The 24955-nt window shown below is 54.9% G+C and overlaps 2 protein-coding genes across 2 annotated transcripts in view; one reads left to right on the forward strand and one right to left on the reverse strand.

Moving 5' to 3' along the window:
* Positions 1 to 16695, reverse strand: part of LOC133341168 (sodium/potassium-transporting ATPase subunit beta-1-like) — a 31055-nt gene extending 14360 nt beyond the window's left edge. The window contains exons 1-2 of the mRNA XM_061549621.1: positions 16599 to 16695; positions 13245 to 13377 (exon numbers count right to left, since the gene is read on the reverse strand). Coding sequence (XP_061405605.1) covers positions 13245 to 13347 — 103 coding nt within the window. The 5' untranslated portion in view covers positions 13348 to 13377; positions 16599 to 16695. The remainder of the gene's footprint in view (positions 1 to 13244; positions 13378 to 16598) is intronic.
* Positions 16696 to 22776: 6081 nt separating this feature from the next.
* LOC133341882 (uncharacterized) overlaps positions 22777 to 24955 on the forward strand; it is an 18086-nt gene continuing 15907 nt past the window's right edge. Inside the window, exon 1 of the mRNA XM_061550696.1 lies at positions 22777 to 22794. Coding sequence (XP_061406680.1) covers positions 22777 to 22794 — 18 coding nt within the window. The remainder of the gene's footprint in view (positions 22795 to 24955) is intronic.

The following is a 24955-nucleotide window of genomic DNA, read 5'->3' on the forward strand; positions in this document are numbered from 1 at the left end:
CTCTGATCCCCTCTCTCCCTCTAACCCCTCTCACTCACCCCCTCCCCTCCCCCCTCCCCCTCTCTCTCTGATCCCCTCTCCTCCCTCTACCCCTCTCACTCACCCCCTCCCCTCCCCCCTCCCCCTCTCTCTCTGATCCCCTCTCTCCCTCTACCCCTCTCACTCACCCCCTCCCCTCCCCCCTCCCCCTCTCTCTCTGATCCCCTCTCTCCCTCTACCCCTCTCACTCACCCCCTCCCCTCCCCCCTCCCCCTCTCTCTCTGATCCCCTCTCTCCCTCTACCCCTCTCACTCACCTCTTACTCTCACCCCCTCCCCTCCCCCCCCCCCTCTCTCTCTGATCCCCTCTCTCCCTCTACCCCTCTCACTCACCCCCTCCCCTCCCCCCTCCCCCTCTCTCTCTGATCCCCTCTCTCCCTCTACCCCTCTCACTCACCCCCTCCCCTCCCCCCTCCCCCTCTCTCTCTGATCCCCTCTCTCCCTCTACCCCTCTCACTCACCCCCTCCCCTCCCCCCTCCCCCTCTCTCTCTGATCCCCTCTCTCCCTCTACCCCTCTCACTCACCTCTTACCCTCACCCCCTCCCCTCCCCCCCTCCCCCTCTCTCTCTGATCCCCTCTCTCCCTCTACCCCTCTCACTCACCTCTTACCCTCACCCCCCTCCCCTCCCCCCTCCCCCTCTCTCTCTGATCCCCTCTCTCCCTCTACCCCTCTCACTCACCTCTTACTCTCACCCCCTCCCCTCCCCCCTCCCCCTCTCTCTCTGATCCCCTCTCTCCCTCTACCCCTCTCACTCACCTCTTACCCTCACCCCCCTCCCTCCCCCTCCCCCTCTCCCTCTGATCCCCTCTCTCCCTCTACCCCTCTCACTCACCTCTTACCCTCACCCCCCTCCCCTCCCCCCTCCCCCTCTCTCTCTGATCCCCTCTCTCCCCTCTACCCCTCTCACTCACCTCTTACCCTCACCCCCCTCCCCTCCCCCTCCCCCTCTCTCTCTGATCCCCTCTCTCCCTCTACCCCTCTCACTCACCTCTTACCCTCACCCCCCTCCCCTCCCCCCCCTCCCCCTCTCTCTCTGATCCCCTCTCTCCCTCTACCCCTCTCACTCACCTCTTACTCTCACCCCCTCCCCTCCCCCCCTCCCCCTCTCTCTCTGATCCCCTCTCTCCCTCTACCCCTCTCACTCACCTCTTACCCTCACCCCCCTCCCCTCCCCCCTCCCCCTCTCCCTCTGATCCCCTCTCTCCCTCTACTACCCCTCTCACTCACCTCTTACTCTCACCCCCTCCCCTCCCCCCTCCCCCTCTCTCTCTGATCCCCTCTCTCCCTCTACCCCTCTCACTCACCTCTTACCCTCACCCCCCTCCCCTCCCCCCCTCCCCCTCTCTCTCTGATCCCCTCTCTCCCTCTACCCCTCTCACTCACCTCTTACTCTCACCCCCTCCCCTCCCCCCTCCCCCTCTCTCTCTGATCCCCTCTCTCCCTCTACCCCTCTCACTCACCTCTTACTCTCACCCCCTCCCCTCCCCCCTCCCCCTCTCTCTCTGATCCCCTCTCTCCCTCTACCCCTCTCACTCACCTCTTACTCTCACCCCCCTCCCCTCCCCCCTCCCCCTCTCTCTCTGATCCCCTCTCTCCCTCTACCCCTCTCACTCACCTCTTACTCTCACCCCCTCCCCCTCCCCCTCTCTCTCTGATCCCCTCTCTCCCTCTACCCCTCTCACTCACCCCTCCCCTCCCCCCTCCCCCTCTCTCTCTGATCCCCTCTCTCCCTCTACCCCTCTCACTCACCCCCTCCCCTCCCCCCTCCCCCTCTCTCTCTGATCCCCTCTCTCCCTCTACCCCTCTCACTCACCCCCTCCCCTCCCCACTCCCCATCTCTCTCTGATCCCCTCTCTCCCTCTACCCCTCTCACTCACCCCCTCCCCTCCCCACTCCCCCCTCTCTCTCTGATCCCCTCTCTCCCTCTACCCCTCTCACTCACCCCCTCCCCTCCCCCCCCTCCCCCTCTCTCATCTGATCCCCTCTCTCCCTCTACCCCTCTCACTCACCCCCTCCCCTCCCCACTCCCCATCTCCTCTCTGATCCCCTCTCTCCCTCTACCCCTCTCACTCACCCCCTCCCCTCCCCACGTCCCATCTCTCTCTGATCCCCTCTCTCCCTCTACCCCTCTCACTCACCCCCCTCCCCTCCCCACTCCCCTCTCTCTCTGATCCCTCTCTCCCTCTAACCCCTCTCACTCACCCCCTCCCCTCCCCCCCTCCCCCTCTCTCTCTGATCCCCTCTCTCTCCCTCTAACCCCTCTCACTCACCCCCTCCCCTCCCCACTTCCCCATCTCTCTCTGATCCCCTCTCTCCCTCTACCCCTCTCACTCACCCCCCTCCCCTCCCCCACTCCCCATCTCTCTCTGATCCCCCTCTCTTCCCTCTACCCCTCTCACTCACCCCCCTCCCTCCCCACTCCCCATCTCTCTCTGATCCCCTCTCTCCCTCTACCCCTCTCACTCACCCCCTCCCCTCCCCACTCCCCATCTCTCTCTGATCCCCTCTCTCCCTCTACCCCTCTCACTCACCCCCTCCCCTCCCCCCTCCCCCTCTCTCTCTGATCCCCTCTCTCCCTCTACCCCTCGCACTCAGCCCCATGCCGCGTCCTTTCCATTCACTCGCCCCCACTGCCGCTCTCACCTGGCGCTCGTCACCGTGGCAACGGCCAGGTGACCATGGAGAGAGGAGGGAGGGGGGCGGTGAGGGGCGAAGCAACGCATCGTCATCGTCGCACGGCATGTTCTACCCACTGCTGGATGAAGGCCTCCTAAAGCCAGCGACAATCCCTCACGGTCCCGCAAACGAACAATGAATCCACACGAGGCGACGAATCCATCGCTCCATCTCCGCATTGCTGGGGCAGCATCGTGCCTGCGAGCGCTGTGCCCCGTGGCAGCACGCGGCTGTGGCCGCTTGACGATTCTACTTCGACGCCACAGCAATCTCGCACTCGCTGTCTCAACTATTTATATATTGTTGGTAAAGAGCCACTGATATACGTAGCTAATTCTCAGGAGCGGCCTGGCTGTCACGAATGACAGCTAAACGAAGTGGCTTGTCATTTGGAAATGTATAGCAGCCAAATACTCCAAGCACCAGATGTTGATTTTAAATTTGGAGGGATCGGAGAAAAATCCACGCGACCATAGTGAGAGAGAGACACGCAAACTTCAAATATACAGCAGCAGCAGGCGTCAGGGTCGGGATCGAACCCACGACCTCCTGTACACCAGGCGAGGTAGTTAACATCTCATAGCCACCGTGATGATGTTTGATTTACAGCGTCCATCGCTCCGTCCTCGGTGAGATTCAGAGCCACCAAAACACAGTAAAGACGAACGTTGTTGCGAACGTTGGTCCAACGTTTCCAACCACAAGCCAACGTTGGGTGAACGTTAGCCCAAGAGATCCAACCCACATGCCAACGTGGTTGAACGTTTCAGTTTGCTGGGAAAGCGCAGAAACGTTTGAACCCCCCCCCCCCCCCCCCAAAAAAAAAACACCGGCCAATATATATTGAAACAACTGCCTTTAAATAAAACAAATCGTCACCGTCTTTGCATGTATTTATATCCCGCCAAAACCCTCACAGTGACACCATTGGAGAAACAACAACACAACAACCAACAACAAAACACACAGCACAATACGCGGCGTGTGGACTGGGGAACTGCCGCGGACGCCGTCGCCCTCGGCGAGGGGCGCGGGCCGCGTGCGGACGAGCCGCGACCTTCACGTGACCGCCACGCGGGCCACCCCCCCCCCCACCATTAAACCCCCCACCACCATCCCCCCACCACCATCCCCCCACCATCAAACCCCCCCTCACCATCCCCCCCATCATCATCCCCCCCACCACCATCCCCCCCCCCCCACCACCCCCCACCATCAAACCCCCCACTATCAAACCCCCCCCTCACCATCCCCCCAACACCATCCCCTCACCACCATCAACCCCCCTCACCATCCCCCCACCATCAAACCCCCCCTCACCATCCCCCCCACCACCATCCCCTCACCATCACCCCCCCACCATCCCCCCACCATCAAACCCCCCCTCACCATCCCCCCCACCACCATCCCCCCACCATCACCCCCCCCCCCCACCAAACCCCCCACCATCACCCCCCCCCACCATCTCATTCACGAGACGCGTCTCGATTCGTCACGATTTGTAGTTATAGGAAGAAAAAAAAATCGACGAATTGCCGTGAGGTGTGTGCCAACGATGAGACAAAAACAATCAGACTGTTACAAATCATATCCTCGGGGAAATCCGAGAAGCTATGAAGCTCTTCCCCCCCCACCCCCCCTCACAAATGTCCGAGTAGATGTCCACTCGGGTCTCGTAAGCTCAGCCAGAGGGCAGCTGCTGGGATGGTGGGTGGGGAGACACCACCCCCGCCGTGCATAACAGGTGCTATAGGCTGCTTTGGGGATACGATGGGGGTTGTACTGCACTGTCACGTGGCGGGACACGGCGTGCCAGGCCCTCATCCAGCAGTGGATTGACAAACAGGGTTGGAGGTGGTGGTGGTGGTGGTTTTGTTTTTAGCGAGAAGCTAGTTTTTTTTTGGCGGAAATTTCCAGCCAATAAGTGACGCGTTGACGTCACGACGTCGCTCGACGCGTTGACGTCACGACGCCGATCGACGCGTTGACGTCACGACGCCGATCGACGCGTTGACGTCACGACGTCGCTCGACGCGTTGACGTCACCGCGCGGCGGGTGGACCTGTGCGCGGTGACGTCATCGCGCACAGCCCGCGTCTCCAAGGGGACCGCGGTGGGCCCGTTGCCACGGCGACGGAGGTACACAATCTAACGTGTAATTGCATAACGTGTGCCCATTGTACATGGACACACACACACACACATAGATAACGCACGCGTGCTGAACACGCGGTGAATGTGAGAAATTCACGCAAATAAAGCCCGATGTAAAGTATATAATAGGCGACGTTTCAGGCGATGGCCCTTCTTCACAGCACGTGAATAGAGAGACTGGAGGAGATTAATTTTTTGTAAAATACGTCTTTTGTGGTGACCAGTTTTTAAATTGGCGAACATTCAGTCCACTGCTGGATGAGTGTAAGTCACACGCGCATACACACGTACAACTATTACCACCATTCGCCACTTCGACGCAAAAACAAACATCATCCTCCATCAACACCATCATCATCATCCTCTTGGAACATCATCGTCATCACCATCATCATCCCCGATGGACATCGTCGTCGTTCCGTATAAACATCACCGCCAACATCCTCCTCTGTGAACATCATCACCATCCTCTGTGAACATCATCCCCATCACCTGTAAACATCACCCCTCATCATCACCCCCCATCATCACCATCCTCATCACCTGTGAACATCATCCCCATCATCACCCCCATCATCACCATCATCACCCCCCATCATCACCCCCCATCATCACCATCCCCACCACCTGTGAACATCACCCCCCATCATCACCCCCCATCATCACCATCCTCATCACCTGTGAACATCATCACCATCCTCATCACCTGTGAACATCATCACCATCCTCTGTGAACATCATCACCATACTCATCACCTGTGAACATCATCCCCATCATCACCCCCCATCATCACCATCCTCTGTGAACATCATCACCATCCTCATCACCTGTGAACATCATCCCCATCATCATTCCCCCATCATCACCATCCTCCCCGCCCTTCGCGCTTCAGCGCCGACGTCACCCACGGAGGAGGCGGCCGTCAAGGGGGCGGGAGAGGTCATCGTGGCAGAGATGGAATCGCGAGGGTGGCAGCGACGAGGATTTCATTCGGAGTGGGATGAAGCGAGCGTGCGCTCGCGACGTACAGAGCGCATGGAGAGAGCTAGCAGAGAGAGATGAGATGAGAGAGATGAGAGAGATGAGGGAGGGAGGGGAGAGAGAAGAGAGATAATCTTTCGTGAAATCTTTCATTTAAAAAAGGGGGGGAGGCACATAAAGCAAAGCATTGGAAAAACCAAAAAACGAAATGATGAACGAAGCAAAGTGCCGACTACACCGAACATCTTCTTGTTTCCTCTGATCGTAAAAAAATAAGAGGAATGGAAGAGAGATGGAAGAGAGACGCGATGGGTGGCAGGGAGGGGAGAGCAATGGGGAGGGAGATCTCGAGATGAGATATTGAAGATATATTGAAGAGATCTTGAAGAGGGAGCCGGCAGAGGGTGTGGGAGGGAGAGTTTGGGGATTTGGGAGAGCGGGGAGAGTGATGGGAGAGTGATGGGAGAGAGGCCTGATAAAGATGCACACTCTTAGCGCAGAGACAGTGGGATGGGGAGGGAAGAGAAGAGATATATCGGGGAGAGAGAGAGTGGGAGGGAGGGAGAGGTGTGAGGGATAAATAGCGAGGAGAGAGCGAGCGAGAGCGTGGAAGGGAGAGCGAGGGTTGGGAGATGGCAGAGAGGGGAAATGAATATGGGAGCTGAGAGAGACTTTGCGAGAGAGCGAGCGAGAGAGAGAGAGAGCGATAGAACGAGGGCGGAGCGGCGAGAGGGGGCAGAGGGAGGGGGATGCGAGAGAGCGAGACAGGGGAGAGAATTTGGGGAGAGAATTTGGAGAGAGAATTTGGGGAGAGATAGGAGAGCGCGTTGAATGGAGGAGAGAGCGAGGGGAGAGCGAGGGGAGGGAGAGGGGAGGGAGAGCGATGGGGAGAGAGAGCGATGGGGAGAGAGAGGGGAGAGCGAGAGGAGAGAGAGGTGAGCGAGAAGCGTGATCAGAAGGGCAAACACGTCTCTCCCCGCCCATCTCACGTTCCACCCCCTCCCCCCAGCCCCCCCAGCCCCCTCTTTATCGCCAGCAGAGATTGAATTTGAGTTTAAAAAAAAAAATGAGGATTTTTTTTTTCAATCCCAGAACGAATTCTATCAATTTATGTTTTTTTTATATACGTATTTAATTATAATAAATTTACGATAAGCGTAAATCATATTTCCGTTTTTTTATCGGCATTTTAAGTGGTTAAATCGAGAGAGAGAGAGCGAGAATATAAAAAAAAACAAATATATGATAAATAATGCTACGTGTGCTTCCGAATTAATGCGTCGACGCGCACGTGATTTAAATGCGCTGCGGGTGTCGAGGCGAGCGAGACGCGCTATGATGCACGTGCCCACGGGAGGACGGGGCCCTCCGGGGAGATGGAGCGGTGGAATCGGATCGCGTCGCGACGCCGTGACGTGACGGCGACGACGACGACACTTAGGGAGGTGGCATTCATCCAGCAGTGGAAATGCCGTCGTGAGTGAGCGTGTGGGTATTGTATCTGGGTGCCGTGTGTTTGTGCTGCTTGTGTATGGAGACCGATAGCGTCTCACGCCGACGCACTAACGCACGTACACGCACGCACGATGACAAAGACCCCCGTATAGCCTTAACAGACCGTTGGGGCACACACGCCCGTACATGCACGCATCTATATACATGCACGTACAATGTTGCATATTAGCACGCATAGACATGCACACACCCGCTCGTACACACACACACACGCGTGTAAATATACACGCACGCACACCCCCCCCCCACACACACACACGCCGATACATGCGCGTGCAAACACGCTTGTACATGCACGCATAGATATGCACGTACAACCTTGCACATGAATACCCTTATACGGTACGTGCACACACACACGATTGCAGGTAGCTAAACATCCATACGCCTATGCATGCACAACGCACACGCCCACACGTACGCATACCCCGACATGCACACACATGGACACCCCGATACATGCATAGGCACGCATCTTTACCCATGCACGTACGTGCACGAGCAAAATACATGAAAATACATGAACACACCTATGCCGCTGATGTGAGCGGTGAACGGGAATCGAACTTAGGTCGCCGGGTTCGTAGCGCAGTGCACGAACCACTGCTTCCCACATACAGACAAAGAGCCCCCGTGTAGCCTACACAGGCGGTTGGGGCAAGTGCTGTTAGCGAGCACCTATCAAGGCCTGCACGGCGCCCGAGGGAGTGTTGTGGACAGAACCTGGCTCAGTCGGCGTTGTCTCCCCAGTGCTGATGTTTACACACCGCACCAGGTACTCGTTTGAGGCTGAGGCGACTTGGGAGAGGCTCAGGACCAGTTCGGATATCTCTCGCCGGGATCATAGCGTAGTGCGTTAACCGCTGTGCCACAACTCCGGCACACATGTACAGACACGCACACCTCTACACACACACACATAGACACCTGTACACACACACCTGTAGATGCACACTTGTACAGCAACAACCGCCATTCGCCACTAAGTGGCGCTGACGTCACCACGACGCTTATGCCAGGATATGTGCACCTTGAGGCCACGTGAAGTGTCGAACGCCCGCTGGCAGGAGGTCACGGGGCAGACCCAGCAGGTGCCACGGGTCGACTGACTGAGATGAGTGGCTGATGCACCACCTGTGCCCCCTACTGTGCCGCATTGCTGTGCTTTAGCCACCCGGCGCTCCGCTCGTTGTTGTGAGCGTCGTTCCTCCGCCCTCCGTTGTTGTTGGAAGGCGACTGCCGCCAACTGCCCAGTAGCGTCCTTCACGAGCCTCCTCTACAGAGGCCGATCTTGACACCGCTGGTACCAGTCATCGGCAAGTCCACTCAGCTCCACGTCCTCCTGTACCACATCACTCCATCTCTTCTCTAACCAGAGCCGCGCCCGTTTTGCCCCCTCTATTCGGCCGAACAAAAGCTGTTCAGGCATGTAGGTGGCTGGGCATGCGGGCTACATGACCCAGCCAACGCAGCCTTGCCTGCTAGAGGAGCTCACAGATGGGATTTTGCCCAGATCTTTCAAGGATTTGTGGGCTCCTCACACAATCCAGCCTGGTTAAACCCAGGATGGATCGTAGGTAGGCCAGCCTAAATGTTTCTAACCAGCGAATATTTCCATTAGAAAGGTCCACATTTCGCAAGTATAGACAAGGGAGGGCATGGCCGTGGCCGAGAAGACGCTTCGTGTGGAGCGAAAGACCAGGTCGCTTCCACACAGCGTTATGCAGCCGAAGAAAAGATAATGCCACTCGACTGATTCAGAGTGAGGCCTCTGCTGTTAAACCAGAGCCAGTCATGAGCACACTGCCCAGGTATGGAAAACTCTCCACTCTCTCCACAACTGCCCCATTACCAATTGGGAGTTGTGGGGGTGGAGTGCCTGATGCTACAAAATATCCAGGCAAGTGCTTAGTTTTGGTGGGGCTGATGGTAAGGCCCCACCTCTTAGTAGCACGCTCCAGGTTCAGCAGCAGCGTCTCAAACTCCTCCTCTGAGTGGGCAGCAATCACCAGATCATCAGCATACGTAACATGGTTGACCAATAGGGAGCCATCCCTTGACCGCACCTGTGCATTATATCTGTACCAAAGTGAAATTCATCTGGTACAACCATTGAAGGCTTCACGAACTACGTGGTTGAAATAGATGTGAAATAATGTGGGAGTTAGAGGACATCCTTGTCGCGCCCCAAGGTGAACAGGGAACGGCTCCGACTCCCAGCCACATAGTTTTAGCCGGGTCTGCCCACCATCAAGAAGGTCGTTAATGATTGTGAGCAGATAATCGGGGACTCCGAAAGCATGAAGAACAACCCAGAGCCCAGGCCTACTGATGGTATCATAGGCCTTGACCAGGTCAATAAAGCAGAAATGTAGGTCCTGTTGGAATTCCTACACCTCTGCTGTAGCAGACGGACAGAAAAAATATCATCTGTACAGGACCGCCCTTTCCTGAAACCCCATTGGGGCTCCACAAGCCTCCCCTCAGCATGCCTGGCAAGGTGATGTTGAATAATCCATGCCAGGACCTTTCCCCCCACACTGAGGAGGGAGATGTCCCTGTAGTTGTTACAGTCTGTGCAGTCCCCCTTCTTAAACAGGGGGACCACCAGGGCATCCTTCCAATCCTGTGGAACCTGTCCAGTGGCCCAGACTGTTATTATGATGTTATATAGGGCAGTTCTCTAGCACAAACGCCACCCTCCCTCAGCTTTTTTTCAGCCGGCCAGAACACCTCCTCTGTCAGCTAGGGTGTCTCGGGAGGTTTGGACCGTGCACCCAAAGCAGCAATTGCAGCTGCATGAGCCACACTTCTAAACCTCGCCCATTTCCCCTCGGCATCAGGAGCAGTGGGAGACGATGCCAACCTCAGTTGCAAGCGATGATGACATTCTCGCTTGAAACTTTCACCAGCTAGCTGAGGCTACTGTGGGTTTGAACGAGGTCCTGGATGTACACCCACCACCGGAGTGGAAGAGTGGCAGGAGCATCTTGCAGATGACAAGTTGATGGTCAGTGGGCAGATCAGCTCCACCGTAGGTCCTCGTGTCAAGGACATGGGCCTGCATCCGCTGATCCGTCACAACATAGTCCAGAAGATGTTCTTGCGTGGACCCGGCGTGTATCCATTATGTTGTGTGGATGCGCCGATGCCGGAAAAGCGTGTTGGTGATTACAAGCCCATGGGCTGTACATAAGTCTATCAGCCTCCTACCGATGTTATTGAGCTGATCTGGCCCATGCATTCCATCTCTCCAGACCAGGTGCCAACATCATGACCCACTCGAGCATTAAAGTCACCTAACAAGTTGACTCTATCCCGACGGGCCACTTTAGTTCGCACCTGTGACAGGAGGTCATAGAAGGCATCTGACTCATCGGCCTTGCCTGCATCCCTCTACTGATGTTCATCTTCGGTGGGAGCATAAGTAACTACGACCACCACTCCTCCCCTCTGGTTGGTGGGAAGGCGAGCCCAAAGTAGCTTACAGCTTCCCACACCTCACCGCCACGCTCCCATGCCTCCTTAATTATTTTTCTTCAGAAGAAGAGCCACCCCCTGTTGTTTGGCAGTCTCCTGCCCCGAGTAGAGGACTGTCCACCCCTCATGTTGGCAGACGCCAGAGCCAGTCCACCGGACCTTCTGAATGCTGCAGAGATCCAGGCGGTACCGGTCCAGCTCCAGACAAAGGAGTGGCAGCCTCTCCTCCTAAGTGAGCGTTCAAACATTCCACGTGGCGAGCCGGAGTGTTTTTTTTTTTGCAGTCCAGCAAAACAACCCCCTACCTCCTCGTTGGTGCTGGATGGTAACGCCGTGGTGAACAGCGCCATGGGGGGAGGGCCAATTTAGATTGGCTACTCCCCTCATGGCGTTTGAAGCCACCGCAGCGGCCAAAAGGAGCTCCAGACTGGAGCGAGAGGCTGGTAACCCTCCACCTTCAATTAATTACCACAAAACCACGGATAAAATAGAGCTAAGCTTGTGCTGGAGGCCCCGTGGGACAAGCGTCTTTGACATCTCCTGGCCAAACCCTATTTTGCAGAGCCAGGAGACTGAATCCTTACCCTCGGGGTTCCTCCAGAAGCACACCTGTACACACACCTGTGCACACACACCTGTACACACACGCATCTGTAGTTGCACACATCATGACAAGCGGGGTACAACAAGTGGCAAGGTGGGCGTGGTGCTGGCTATCCACCCCCTCGTGTGCCGTGTCGGTCTTCGTAGGTGCTCGCTATCAGAAATTGCCCCAACAGTCTGTGAAGACTACACGGGGCATCTTTGTTGTTTGTAGGGCATGCGGTAGCAGTGCGGGTGTACGTGTGTCGTGGGGAGCGGTGGGGCAGTGGTTAGCGCGCTGCGCTACGAACCCGGTGACCCGAGTTTGATTCCCGCTCACGGCCACCAACACCAGTGACGATTATCTGAACCAGTCATGGGCTTTCCCTTAGGTCGACTCAGCCTCAAATGAGTACTTGGCGCGATGTGCAAACATCGCCACTAGAGAGACAAAGGCGGCCGGGTGCGAGGTTGTCCTAATCAACCCCTCGTGAGTGAAGTGTGAGTGAGTGAGGTGTCTGTGTGGAGTGAGGTGTGAGGCACGTGTGAGTGAGTGAGTGAGGGAGTGAGTGAGTGAGGGAGTGAGTGATGGAGTGAGTGAGGAGTGAGTGATGGAGTGAGTGAGGAGTGAGTGAGTGATGAGTGAGTGAGGAGTGAGTGAGTGAGCGAGGAGTGAAGAGTGAGCGAGTGAGTGAGGAGTGAGTGAGGTGTGAGGTGTGAGTGAGGAGTGAGTGAGGAGTGAGGAGTGAGTGAGTGAGGAGTGAGTGAGTGAGCGAGGAGTGAGGAGTGAGCGAGTGAGTGAGGAGTGAGTGAGGTGTGAGGTGTGAGTGAGGAGTGAGTGAGGAGTGAGGAGTGAGTGAGTGAGTGAGGAGTGAGTGAGTGAGCGAGGAGTGAGGAGTGAGCGAGTGAGTGAGGAGTGAATGAGGAGTGAGGAGTGAGTGAGTGAGTGAGGAGTGAGTGAGTGATGAGTGAGTGACGAGTGAGTGAGTGAGCGAGGAGTGAGGAGTGAGCGAGTGAGTGAGGAGTGAGTGAGTGAAGTGTGAGGAGTGAGTGAGTGAGTGAGGAGTGAGTAAGTGAGGAGTGAGGAGTGAGTGAGGAGTGAGTGAGGAGTGAGTGAGTGAGGAGTGAGTGAGTGAGGAGTGAGTGAGCAGTGAGTGAGGAGTGAGTGAGGAGTGAGGAGTGAGTGAGGAGTGAGTGACGAGTGAGTGAGGAGTGAGTGAGGAGTGAGGAGTGAGTGAGTGAGGAGTGAGTGAGTGAGGAGTGAGTGAGTGAGTGAGTGAGGAGTGAGTGAGTGAGGAGTGAGTGAGGAGTGAGTGAGTGAGGAGTGAGTGATGTGAATGAGGAGTGAGTGAGGAGTGAGTGAGTGAGGAGTGAGTGAGTGAATGAGGAGTGAGTGAGGAGTGAGTGAGTGAGGGGTGAGTGAGTGAGTGAGGAGTGAGTGAGTGAGGAGTGAGTGAGCAGTGAGTGAGGAGTGAGTGAGCAGTGAGTGAGGAGTGAATGAGGAGTGAGGAGTGAGTGAGTGATGAGTGAGTGAGGAGTGAATGAGGAGTGAGTGAGTGAGGAGTGAGTGAGGAGTGAGTGATGAGTGAGTGAGGAGTGAATGAGGAGTGAGTGAGTGAGGAGTGAGTGAGGAGTGAGTGAGGAGTGAGTGAGGAGTGAGTGCGGAGTGAGTGAGTGAGTGAATGAGGAGTGAGGAGTGAGTGAGGAGTGAGTGAGGAGTGAGTGAGCAGTGAGTGAGTGAGTGAATGAGGAGTGAGGAGTGAGTGAGGAGTGAGGTGTGAGTGAGAAGACGTGTGCCCCCAGCCTGCCACTCACACCAGCTGGAGCCCGTCCTGCCCAGGAACTGCCTCGTCTCGGGGTTCCACACGAACACCTTCCAGCTGGTCTTCTCTCCCGCGAAGCGATTTGACGGGTCCATGGCAGCAGCAGCAGCGGCGGCGGCGGGGCTCTTCACAAGCATCACCATGACATCATCATCATCACCGGCATCACCATGACATCGGCATCATCATCATCATCATCACCGGCATCACCATCATTATGGGCATCGCCAGCATCGGCATTATTATCATTAGCATCATGATCAACGGTATTATCATTACTGGCATCATCATCCGACATCATCAGCATCGGCATCATCATCGGAATTATTATGGGCAGCATCATCATTGGCATCGTCATCGGTATCATCATTATCGGCATGACCAGCATCATCGGCATCATCATCGGCATAATGATCATCGGTATTATCATTATTGGCATCATCGGCATCATCATTGGCATCCCCATGGATATCATTATCATTGGAATTATTATCATCGACATCATCATTGGCATCGTCATCATCGGCATCATCATAAGCATCACCATCATCACCACCATCACCATAATCATCATCGTCACCATCATCATCAGCATCATCATCAGCATCATCATCACGAACATCACCATCATCACCACCATCATCACCACCATCACCATATTCACCATTATCATCACCAACATCATCATCATCACCACTACCATCATCACCAACATCACCATCAGCATCACCATCAGCACGAAGCACGCAGCGATGGAGCGACACAGCAGTCGTATCTAGTCTGTTGCGTAGTTGCAGAGCTTCACGGTTCTAACGTCGGCCTCCCTGGTTAATACCACTGACGGTTTATTTCACCTTTCAAGAAAGATAAACGCGCCCCGTCTGCTTCCCGGAGGACGTTACAAATCCCGTGACGTAGGAGATCGTGTGCCGGCGACTCGGTCCAATTTTGCCAAAATTGACTTTCAAATGACTCACTTGGGAGAATCACATCCCCGCACAGGGGCAGCTGCCATCAGGGTGTCCCCTAGGCTTAAACAAAAACAAGCTTGAAACTGAGATGCGATGCAAGGCGCTTTGATTTGCTGAGACACGTGCAAACACGTCCCATACGCACGCGCCTCGTCAGCTTGGTCATCATAATCACAGCTCCCTCACCGACGCTAAGCCCCACCCCCGTTCGTTGTCAATCTACCGCTGGATGAAGGCCAGTTCAGGTATCACGAGCCAATGATGTGAGCCAGTGTGTTAACCACTGCGCCACCGCTCCTCGCGCTCAGTCTGATCAATGTAATCAGCAGCAGCAGCATTACAAAAAGCTGCTGCTGCTGATGATGAAGCAGCCCATCACTAAATCGGCCGGGACGCGACCCAATCTCAAAAGCTGAGCTGGGATTTGAGCCTGGATAATTTGTGGGTTGGGTGCCGGCCGTGATGGCTCTGACATGGCCACCGTGAACCCCGAGGCAGGGAGACAGAGGCACCCACGCAGAGGCCAGGCGACTTGAACCACCGAGGAAGTTTTAATTGTGTCCAACCTGGCCACCATGAACCATCTGAGTGAGAGAGAGGAACGGGGGGGGGGGAGATAGACAGGCCACGGTCTCGCAGGAGCACCTCAAGCGATAAGGGGGCACGTGGAGCCAGGGGGCGGGTCGCTATTGGCCGGGCGATGTGAGCGCACGAGACGGAGGCTGCTCGCAGCAGTCGGCAGGCAGGGGGCAGTGCAGCAAATAGGATTGGTCTTCATGCCCCTCCCCCCACTTATCTCCAGACCTCCCCCCCGCCCCCCCCACCAGTCTGTACCGACCGACGTGGTGAAGTATGATCACGTAGCCGCCTACGACCCTCGCGGCGTGGCGAGAAATCCTCGATGGCACAATTAAACTAAATTATTTAAACTATAAACTATTTTTAAATGATCATTTTACCAGGTAAGGCCCACTGAGCGATATAGATTTTTTTTTCAGAAGCGACCTGGCAATCACAAATTATAGCTCAACGAATTGGCTTATCATCATTATTATCATCATCACGTGGAAATGTACAGCAGCCAAATACTCTAAACGCGCGATTCTAAATGTGGAGGGAAAACCCGGAGGAGCCGGAGAAAAATCCACGCGACAACGGGGAGAGAGACACGCAAACAGGCGTCAAGGTCGGGATCGAACACACGACCTCCTGTACACCAGGCGAGGTAGTTAACATCTCCTAGCCACCGTGATGATGAGAGAGACATGCAAACTACAAATATACAGCAGCAGACGTCAGGGTCGGGATCGAACCCACGACCTCCTGTAGACCAGGCGAGGTAGTTAACATCTCCTAGCCACCGTGATGATGAGAGAGAGGGACGCAAACTCCAAATCTACAGCAGCAGGCGTCAGGGTCGGGATCGAACCCGCGACCTCCTGTACACCAGGCGAGGTAGTTAACATCTCCTCCCCATCGCTGCGTCTCGTCTGTACGTTGACAAAAACGAGCATCGGGCGTGATTCACAGCCCAGCGTCCTCAACGAATCTGCCGTTGCGCTGAAGGTCGGGGGCCGGTTGAGATCTCACACTCGCCACTGATGTTCGCCGTGGCCCGGGAATTGAACCCAGGTCCCGCGGAGTTCTCAGCAGCAGCAGCAACAGCAACGCCGTTTGCCAATAGCCGCTGCGTCACCGCTGCGATCCGCGTCTCGTTTAACCGAATATCGACCGCGGTCAAATCCACCGCTGGATGCATGCCAAACGCACGCCCGCGTAATCCACGTGGACATAGAATTCACGCACGCGATCTCGCATATATGCATACGTTACGTGTCGAACGTCTGTATTTTTAAAGACACATTTACACGCCAATATCGCTCGCAAACTCGGATCGATATTTACGAGAATTAATTCCTGTCTTAATTATGAGTGGTTAACAGGTGTGTGTGCTGCTGTTGCTGATGATGGATGATGATGATGATGCTCAAGGTGATGATTTCGCCGCTGATGATGGTGGTGGTGACCTTGACGATATTGGGGTGCTCGGCACGATGCTGCTGCTGCTGCTGATGATGATGATGCCACTGCTGCTGCTGCTAACTGCTACTGCCGATGATGCTGCGATCGCTGATGGCGCCTCTGATGTTAATTACACTGCAACTTGATGCTGCTCATACGACTGATGTTGCTGCTGATGATGGTGGTGATACGAATACCACTCACTCACCATGCAACAACAGTGTCACCTGATGCTGCTACTGCTGCTGCTAACCGCGCTATTGAGGATGTGATTACTGATCCTCCGACTGATGCTGTTGTTGATGATGACGCTGTTGTTGACGATGCTGTTGCTGTTATTGCGTAGCGAGTACCTGAGCGTGCGTGCGTGTAGATGAGGAGGAGGAGCTGGTCGGAGCGGAGAGAAGGAGAGAAGGATCCGCGTCTACCGGCTCTGCTATTTAAACGAGGGAGCGCGTGGGGGGGAGGGAGGGTGGAAGGGGGGGGTTGAAGGGAGGGGGGGGTGTACAGGGGGAGTGATGAACGCGGCCGGGGAGAGGAGGGGGGGGGGGGAGAATTGAGGGGAGGGGTGGCGTCGAAATGGTGAGAAAGGGAGGGGGGGTGATGGAGAACGGGGGAGGGGTGATGGAGTGTCTGGGGTAGCAACTGGTGAGGGGCGGGGCTGTCGCGGTAGGTGTGGGGGGGTAACGGGTGCGCGTGTTAGTGGGGAAGGTTTGATAGGGAAGAGGAAAATGGTGGGGGGGAGGTGGGGGGGAGGTGGGGGGTGGGGGGAGGTGGGGGGAGGTGGGGGGGGGCCGGTCGATGGGGAGAGGGGAGGGGGTGATGTACTGGGGGTCAGAGAGGTAAGGGCGGGAGGTGGGTGTGGAGTGTGGGGGGGGTGTGGGGGGTGTGGTGGGGGGTGTGGGGGGTGTGGTGGGGGGTGTCTGCGGGGGAGATGGATGGCCGGAGGGGAGGGGGTCTGGGGTGTGGCTGGAAAAAAAGGGCGATAAGGGGAGGGGGGAAAGGGGGGGATCCCGGGACCGCTTCACGGCACTTTGTGCCCTTCCGAGGAAATGAAATTTAAATTGGAAAAAATCTAAACCCGAAAAAATAGTTCCGTTTGAGATATTCGCTGCGTGCGTGCGCGTGAAGGCGCGCGTGTGTGCGCGTGTTCATGTGTACGCAGGTCTTACTCAGCCTTACACGAGGGAGACAAAGGCGGCCGGGCGTGGTTCTGGCCACACACCACCCCCTCGTGTGCCGTGCCGACCTTCAATATGTGCTTGCTAAGAACACTTGCCATGACAGTCTATTAAAGGCTACGTGGGTAATCTTTATCTCTGTATCGTCGTGTGCGTGTATTGGTGAGCAACCATCACCTGATTCATCTGACCTTGACCTCTGCCTAGGTCAACGTAGCCTAAAACGAATATCACCTCTTACAAACAACAAAATCAAAGCCCCCCCCGTGTAGCCCACACAGGCTGTAGGGGCAAGTGCTACCAGCGAGCACCTATCAAGGCCCGGCAGGGCACACGAGGGAGCGGTGTGGACAGAATAACCCCCGGCCGCCTTTGTCTCCCGAGTGCTGACGTTTGCACATCGCACCAGGTACTCATTGGAGACCGAGTCGCCCTGGGGGAGGCCCGTAGACCAGCACAGATGCCGCTCGCCATTCCTGTTCGGCGTGCTTGGGAATCGAACTCAGGTGACTTGCTTGTAACGCAGTGCGCTGCTAACCATGACGCTGCCACGGCTCACCGCACAGCCGTGGGTTCACCGCAACGTTCAGCGCGACGTTCACAGGACGTTCGCACGACGTTCAGCGCGACGTTCACCCGACGTTCACACGACGTTCAGCGTGACGTTCACGACGTTGTATATTTGTAGTTTGCGTCTCTCTCTCATCATCATCATCACGGTGGCGAGATGTTGACTACCTCGCCTGGTGTGCAGGACCTCCTGGGTTTGACCCTGAAGCTGACGCCTGCTGCTGTGTATTTGGAGTTGACATGTCTCTCTCTCATCATCACGGTGGCGAGATGTTGACTACCTCGCCTGGTGTGCAGGACCTCTTGGGGTTGACCCTGAAGCTGACGCCTGCTGCTGCTGTGTATTTGGAGTTGACATGTCTCTCTCTCTCATCATCACGGTGGCGAGATGTTGACTACCTCGCCTGGTGTGCAGGAACTCCTGGGTTTGACCCTGAAGCTGACGCCTGCTGCTGCTGTGTATTTGGAGTTGACATGTCTCTCTCTCTCATCATCACGGTGGCGAGATGTTGACTACCTCGCCTGGTGTGCAGGACCTCCTGGGGTTGACCCTGAAGCTGACGCCTGCTGCTGCTGTGTATTTGGAGTTGACATGTCTCTCTCTCTCTCCCCGTGTCGCGTGGATTTTTCTCCGGGTCGTCTAGATTTTCCTCTCCACATTTAGAATCAACGTCACGCGTTTAGATTCTTTGGCTGCTATAAATGTCCACTTGATAAGCCACTTCGTTGGGCTATTATATGTGGCCAGGTCGCTTATCAAAAATAGCTAAATAGCTCAGTGAGCCTCACCTGCTAAAATACAAATTGAAGTAAAAAAATAGTATATGTATGTTGAACTTACTTGGCACCGTATGTAGCCAACCGTGATAATCGGAGGTGCGAGGAAAGGACAACGAACTAAACACAAAAATAAGTTCTAAAAAAATCAGTTTTTAATCTCGCTTTAAAAGTGCTCAGCTCCAGTGGCTTCCTAACAATCGGAAGGAAGAGAGCGTTCCAGACGGCCGCAGGAACGCATCTTAAAAACGCGCGTTGCGTCGGACCGTCTTCGTTCGATGTTCAGCTAAAAAGCCGCGTGGTGGTGATGGTTGATGTCCCCGTGCCGAGATCAGCGAGGTATTGCGTGCTTCACTCGTGGCCATACACTTTGTGCGTGTGATGAGTGCGACCTGATGATGCAGCCGTTCGACGCATGCATCGAGGTCGGAGGGCGTTGAGAGAGGGCGAGGTTTGTCTCACGCGAGCTCGATAATGATCGGTGGGTGACCGCCACGCTGGTACAGAAGAAGAGGCTCTCGCTGTGGCCGTCTGAAGCTGGACGCGTGCGGGCGTCTGCCGCACGGCGCCGTGGCAGGCGTCAGAGGAAGACCGCTGGCAGGCCGTGGCAGAGCCCCACAGAGCAGTCGCGCCAGCACCACGGAGACTATATTCTTAGGCTTTTTCGGTAAAGTCACGTAGGTAACATTTTTTAATAAAAATTAATGAAAGTAAAATAAAGTTAAAATAATAAAATAAAATAAAAATCACGACGTTTCGGAGGCAACAGGTTGGAACCGTCACAGCACGCTTGGTGTATACAGCAGTCGTGCTGTGACGGTTCCACCTGAAGACGGAAGCTTGTGTGCCTCCGAAACGTCGTGATTTTTATTTTATTTTATTATTTTTATTTATTTTACTTTCATTAATTTTAATTGAATTTTTACCTACGTGACTTTACCGAAAAAAGCCTAAGAATATGAATCCTTGCAGTCACGAAAGCTTCAATCTAGAACCACGGAGACTGTTTTTCCCACTCATCCCGTCCCCTAATGTGGCAGTCGTTTGCTTGTCAATCCACTGCTGCATGAGAATCTCACACCGCGCCGTGTTTGTCATGGTGGGGGCCGTGGGGGGGGGGTGTTGGCCATACTTCACCACGCGCTGGTCGCTGCGAGTTGCTGGAGCATAGTGGTACAGTACAACAATGGATACTGCTGCACGGCACTCAACACCAACATAGCCCTGCATCAGCCTATAGCACCTGCTATGCATGGTGTGTGCCCCTCCCCCCCCACCACCCATTCCAGAAACTATCCAGGCTCAAACTCTGCTTAGTTTCCGAGATCTGCGAACCGGGGCCTGCGTGTGTCTCTGTCAGGGGCCTGTGGTGTGTCCTCTCTCTCTGTCAGGGCCCTGTGTGTGTGGTCTCTCTCTCAGTGCCCTGTGTCTCTCTCTCTCTGTCAGGGCGCTGTGTGTGTTGTCTCTCTCTGTCAGGGCCTTGTGTGTGTGTCTCTCTCTCTGTCAGGGCCCTGTGTGTGTGTCTCTCTCTGTCAGGGCCCTGTGTGTGTGTCTCTCTCTCTGTCAGGGCCCTGTGTGTGTGTCTCTCTCTCTGTCAGGGCCCTGTGTGTGTGTCTCTCTCTCTGTCAGGGCCCTGTGTGTGTGTCTCTCTCTCTGTCAGGGCCCTGTGTGTGTGTCTCTCTCTGTCAAGGCCCTGTGTGTGTGTCTCTCTCTCTCTGTCAGGGCCCTGTGTGTGTGTCTCTCTGTCAGGGCCCTGTGTGTGTGTCTCTCTCTGTCAAGGCCCTGTGTGTGTCTCTCTCTCTGTCAGGGCCCTGTGTGTGTGTCTCTCTCTCTGTCAGGGCCCTGTGTGTGTGTCTCTCTCTCTGTCAGGGCCCTGTGTGTGTCTCTCTCTGTCAGGGCCCTGTGTGTGTGTCTCTCTCTCTGTCAGGGCCCTGTGTGTGTCTCTCTCTCTGTCAGGGCCCTGTGTGTGTGTCTCTCTCTGTCAGGGCCCTGTGTGTGTCCTCTCTCTGTCAGGGCCCTGTGTGTGGTCTCTCTCTGTCAAGGCCCTGTGTGTGTGTCTCTCTCTCTCTGTCAGGGCCCTGTGTGTGTCTCTCTGTCAGGGCCCTGTGTGTGTGTCTCTCTCTCAGGGCCCTGTGTGTGTGTCTCTCTCTAGGGCCCTGTGTGTGTGTCTCTCTCTCAGGGCCCTGTGTGTGTGTCTCTCTCTCTGTCAGGGCCCTGTGTGTGTGGTCTCTCTGTCAGGGCCCTGTGTGTGTGTTCTCTCTGTCAGGGCCTTGTGTGTGTGTCTCTCTCTGTCAGGGCCTTGTGTGTGTCTCTCTCTCTGTCAGGGCCCTGTGTGTGTCTCTCTCTCTGTCAGGGGGTTCACCGTGGCCAGGTCGGACACCACACGCAGAGTCCCTCGGCACAATCCACTGGCCCTTCTGCGTGGGTGTTCCTCTCCTCCCGCTCTTGGGGCTCACAGGGTCCATGTCAGAGCCACCACGCAGGCACACAGCCCAGCAACTCAGCGTGCTGTGCCTGGTCATATTTATTTTTTAGAGAATTAAGAAATTGTGATTTGTATTCGTATATTTTAAAGTGATTTGTTTAAATTTCCTATACTTTGCACTCCTGCCGTGTTTTTGTTTTGTATCGTGTGTTGTTGTTGTTGTAACGTTCTATCCCGCCCAGACTGGACATCTGTGAATAAACGAGCTTCACATCTCATCGGATTCCTCGTCGAGTGTAAATATTCCGATTCTAAACTCTCCAGGCTCAAGCTCCGCTTCGCTTCCGAGACCCTGGCGTGTCCCTGGGTGCATTCCGGGCAAGTCGGTGGCCGTCTTCATTGGCGCCTTGATAGGCGCTCGCTGAAAGCGCGTCCCCCCGTGAGCCCCAGGGAATCGTCCGTGCAGTGTTCGCCTTCTCTCGACGCGCGCGTCACACCCCCACGGAAGGCGAGGTCACTCATTGACCGATGATGATCGTGATGATGATGATGGGGGTCGATTTATTGGACGCGTTGAGCACGAGACGGACTTCACGCCACGCGGGTACATTGAGGCTGACCCTGGGTCCTCCTCCTGTGAGCGACAGACCAAACAGACGCCCGGGTCACACTGGGGGAGAGACAAAGACGGCCGGGCCTGGTGCCCTCGTTACGTGCTCGCTAACAGCACTTGCCCTCAGACGGCCTGTTGAGGCTACACGGGTGATCTTTGCCTCGTGCACACACACGTGTGCTCAGAATCCCATTAGCGTCGCGGGGTTTATTTATTTATTTCCGACACCGCCTGTGTCCTTGCGCGGAAGGATACACGGAGATAAGGTCCCACGTGCGTGCAGGCTCCCCCCGCCCCCCCCCCCCTCCCCCACGGCCCCTCCCCTCAGCCCATGGATCCTTCTTTAGCCCAGCCCGCCGAGGGGACACCGCGGCAGGCGGGAGGGGACGTTGCTGGATGTGTCGGATTATAAGACGCACCTGGAGAGTAAGACGCAGCCTGCAATTAGGCGAGCACGGCCAATCAATGGCTAATGAGGAGAGAGTTTGTAACAATGTGGTTACATAACTGGGGCTTGGTCCGTTATGTAGCTTCTGCTAATCAGGCTCGTGAGAGGTGGTGGCGTGAAGCAGAAAGGGGCCGTCCATAAATGACGTCACGCACGTGGGGGGGGGGGTCAGATATTTGTGACGATGTGTGACGAGGGGGGGGTTGAGAAATGTGACGTCACATCAAAATGCGCAACTTTAAATAAATACAGACAACACGTTCTACTTCATTAAATAGACTTTTAATAAATGTTTTCTCCTACAACATCAGAGTGCAGCGCCACATTAAATACGCACTACAATGACAATAGTTTTAAGCGATTTGAAGCATGTTTTATTTTGGGGGGGGGGGGGTAGAGCTTTGTGACGTCATATTTGAGAGGGGGGGGTCTGACTTTTGTGACGCCGTGTGACGAAGGGGGGTGGGGGTCAAAAATCGTCCCAAATCTCGTGACGTCATTTATGGACGGCCCCAAAATGAATGCGGGCGCCACGGTAGCGAGCTGTTAACTACCTCGCCTGGTGTACAGGAGGTCGTGGGTTCGATCCTGACCCTGACGACGCCTGCTGCTGTAGATTTGGAGTTTGCGTCTCTCTCATCATCATCACGGTGGCTAGGAGATGTTAACTACCTCGCCTGGTGTGCAGGAGGTCGTGGGTTCGATCCTGACCCCTGACGACGCCTGCTGCTGTAGATTTGGAGTTTGGGTCTCTCTCTCATCATCATCACGGTGGCTAGGAGATGTTAACTACCTCGCCTGGTGTGCAGGAGGTCGTGGGTTCGATCTGGACCCCTGACGACGCCTGCTGCTGTAGATTTGCAGTTTGCGTGTCTTCTCTCCGTGGTCGCGTGGATTTTTCTCCGGCTCCTCCGTTTTTTTCCCCTCCACATTTAGGATCAACATCACGCGTTTAGAGTGTTTGGCTGCGAAGTATGATCCTTATAGTACTGTGGCACCCCGGGGTACCGCCATGAGGTTCATATGTCCACGTTTCAGTTTTAGTTTCAGTCTAATTGATTAGGATTTACCCTGTGAGCCACTTCGTTGAGCGGGCATGTGTGGGTCAGGCCGCTGCTGAAGACGAGCTAGAAACTGTAGCTCAGTGGGCTTTACCTGGTAAAATAAAATATAAAAACAATGTAAGAATAGATGTAAAATGTCACCAAAATGAATGCGGACCGCGTTAGTCTCGTCCAGGGACGACCATTACAGCGCCCGTGTGACGTCACCGCGGTAACAATTTTAACGACCCCTCGTGTGAGTGATGGTGATGCTGGTGATGATTGGTGTTGATGAGTGAATGCTACTACTGTTGCTGCTTGGGTTTTGCTAATAATTCTGTGGTTACTGCCGCTGATGATTTTGTTGATGAGAATGGATAATGATGATGTGTTATGATGCTAATGATTGTGTTGCTGATGATGATGATGGTGGTGGTGTTATGATGCTAATGATTGTGTGATGTGGTGATGATGGTGGTGGTGTTATGATGCTAATGATTGTGTTGCTGATGATGATGATAGTGGTGGTGTTATGATGCTAATGATTGTGTTGCTGATGGTGATGATGGTGGTGGTGTTATGATGGTAATGATTGTGTTGCTGATGGTGATGGTGGTGTTATGATGCTAATGATTTGTTGTTGATGATGATGTGAGGTGGTGGTGTTATGATGCTAATGATTGTGTTGCTGCTGATGATGATGGTGGTGGTGTTATGATGCTAATGATTGTGTTGCTGATGATGATGATGGTGGTGGTGTTATGATGCTAATGATTGTGTTGCCGATGGTGATGCCGTCGGTCATGGATGGATTACTATGTTTGTTGAGTTAAGGGTAATAACGATGGTAACTGTGATGATTATGGTTCTGTTGATGCTGTGGGTCATGACGATGATATTGATCGCGTTATTGATGATGTGTGTTGACGTGCACGGGAAGGACAACCATCTGTATACAAAAAACTGTTCTATAAATGAGGTGACATTTGTATTTACATTGTGCTCACGGACAGCTGATGAAGATGATGATGTTAATTATGTCGACGTTCGGTGTGGATTTCGATGCTACTGCTGATGGTGGTGATGATGGCTGTTTTAATTACATCGTCATCGTCATCACGATGGTCATGTCGACGACCACATTATTCACATCGATGAGATGACAATGTAGAGCGATGACATCATCGTCAATAGGGAACCCCCGCGCGATGACGTCACAGCGCAGGGCGCGATGACGTCATCTTCTCTCCCGCGAATCCCAATGGGCCCGAAATAACGGTCTTCCTTAGTATATAATAGCCTCCCGTCATGGGAATGTGGAATGTTCACGGCTGCCTGAGGGACCCCCCCCTCCCCCCCCCGTAAAACATTGCGCGCTGTGACGTACTCGACGTAAGGGAATCCTTGCGGCGACCGAGAGCGCGGTGACGTCACAGCGCGCGGTGACGTCATCAATGCGGTTACGGATGACCTTGCGACAACCACGGGGGCACGGGGGGAGGGAGGGAGGGGGAAGAGTGGTGGTGGTGGTGATGATGGTGGTGATGGTGGTGGTGGTGATGGTGGTGATGGTGGTGGTGATGTTGGTGATGGTGATGATGATGGTGGTGATGATGGTGGTGGTGGTGATGATGGTGTTGATGGTGGTGGTGG

This window comes from Lethenteron reissneri, chromosome 2 (assembly GCF_015708825.2).
Source record: "Lethenteron reissneri isolate LAM-NWPU_2019-01 chromosome 2, ASM1570882v1, whole genome shotgun sequence".
In the NCBI taxonomy this organism is placed as follows: domain Eukaryota; kingdom Metazoa; phylum Chordata; class Hyperoartia; order Petromyzontiformes; family Petromyzontidae; genus Lethenteron; species Lethenteron reissneri.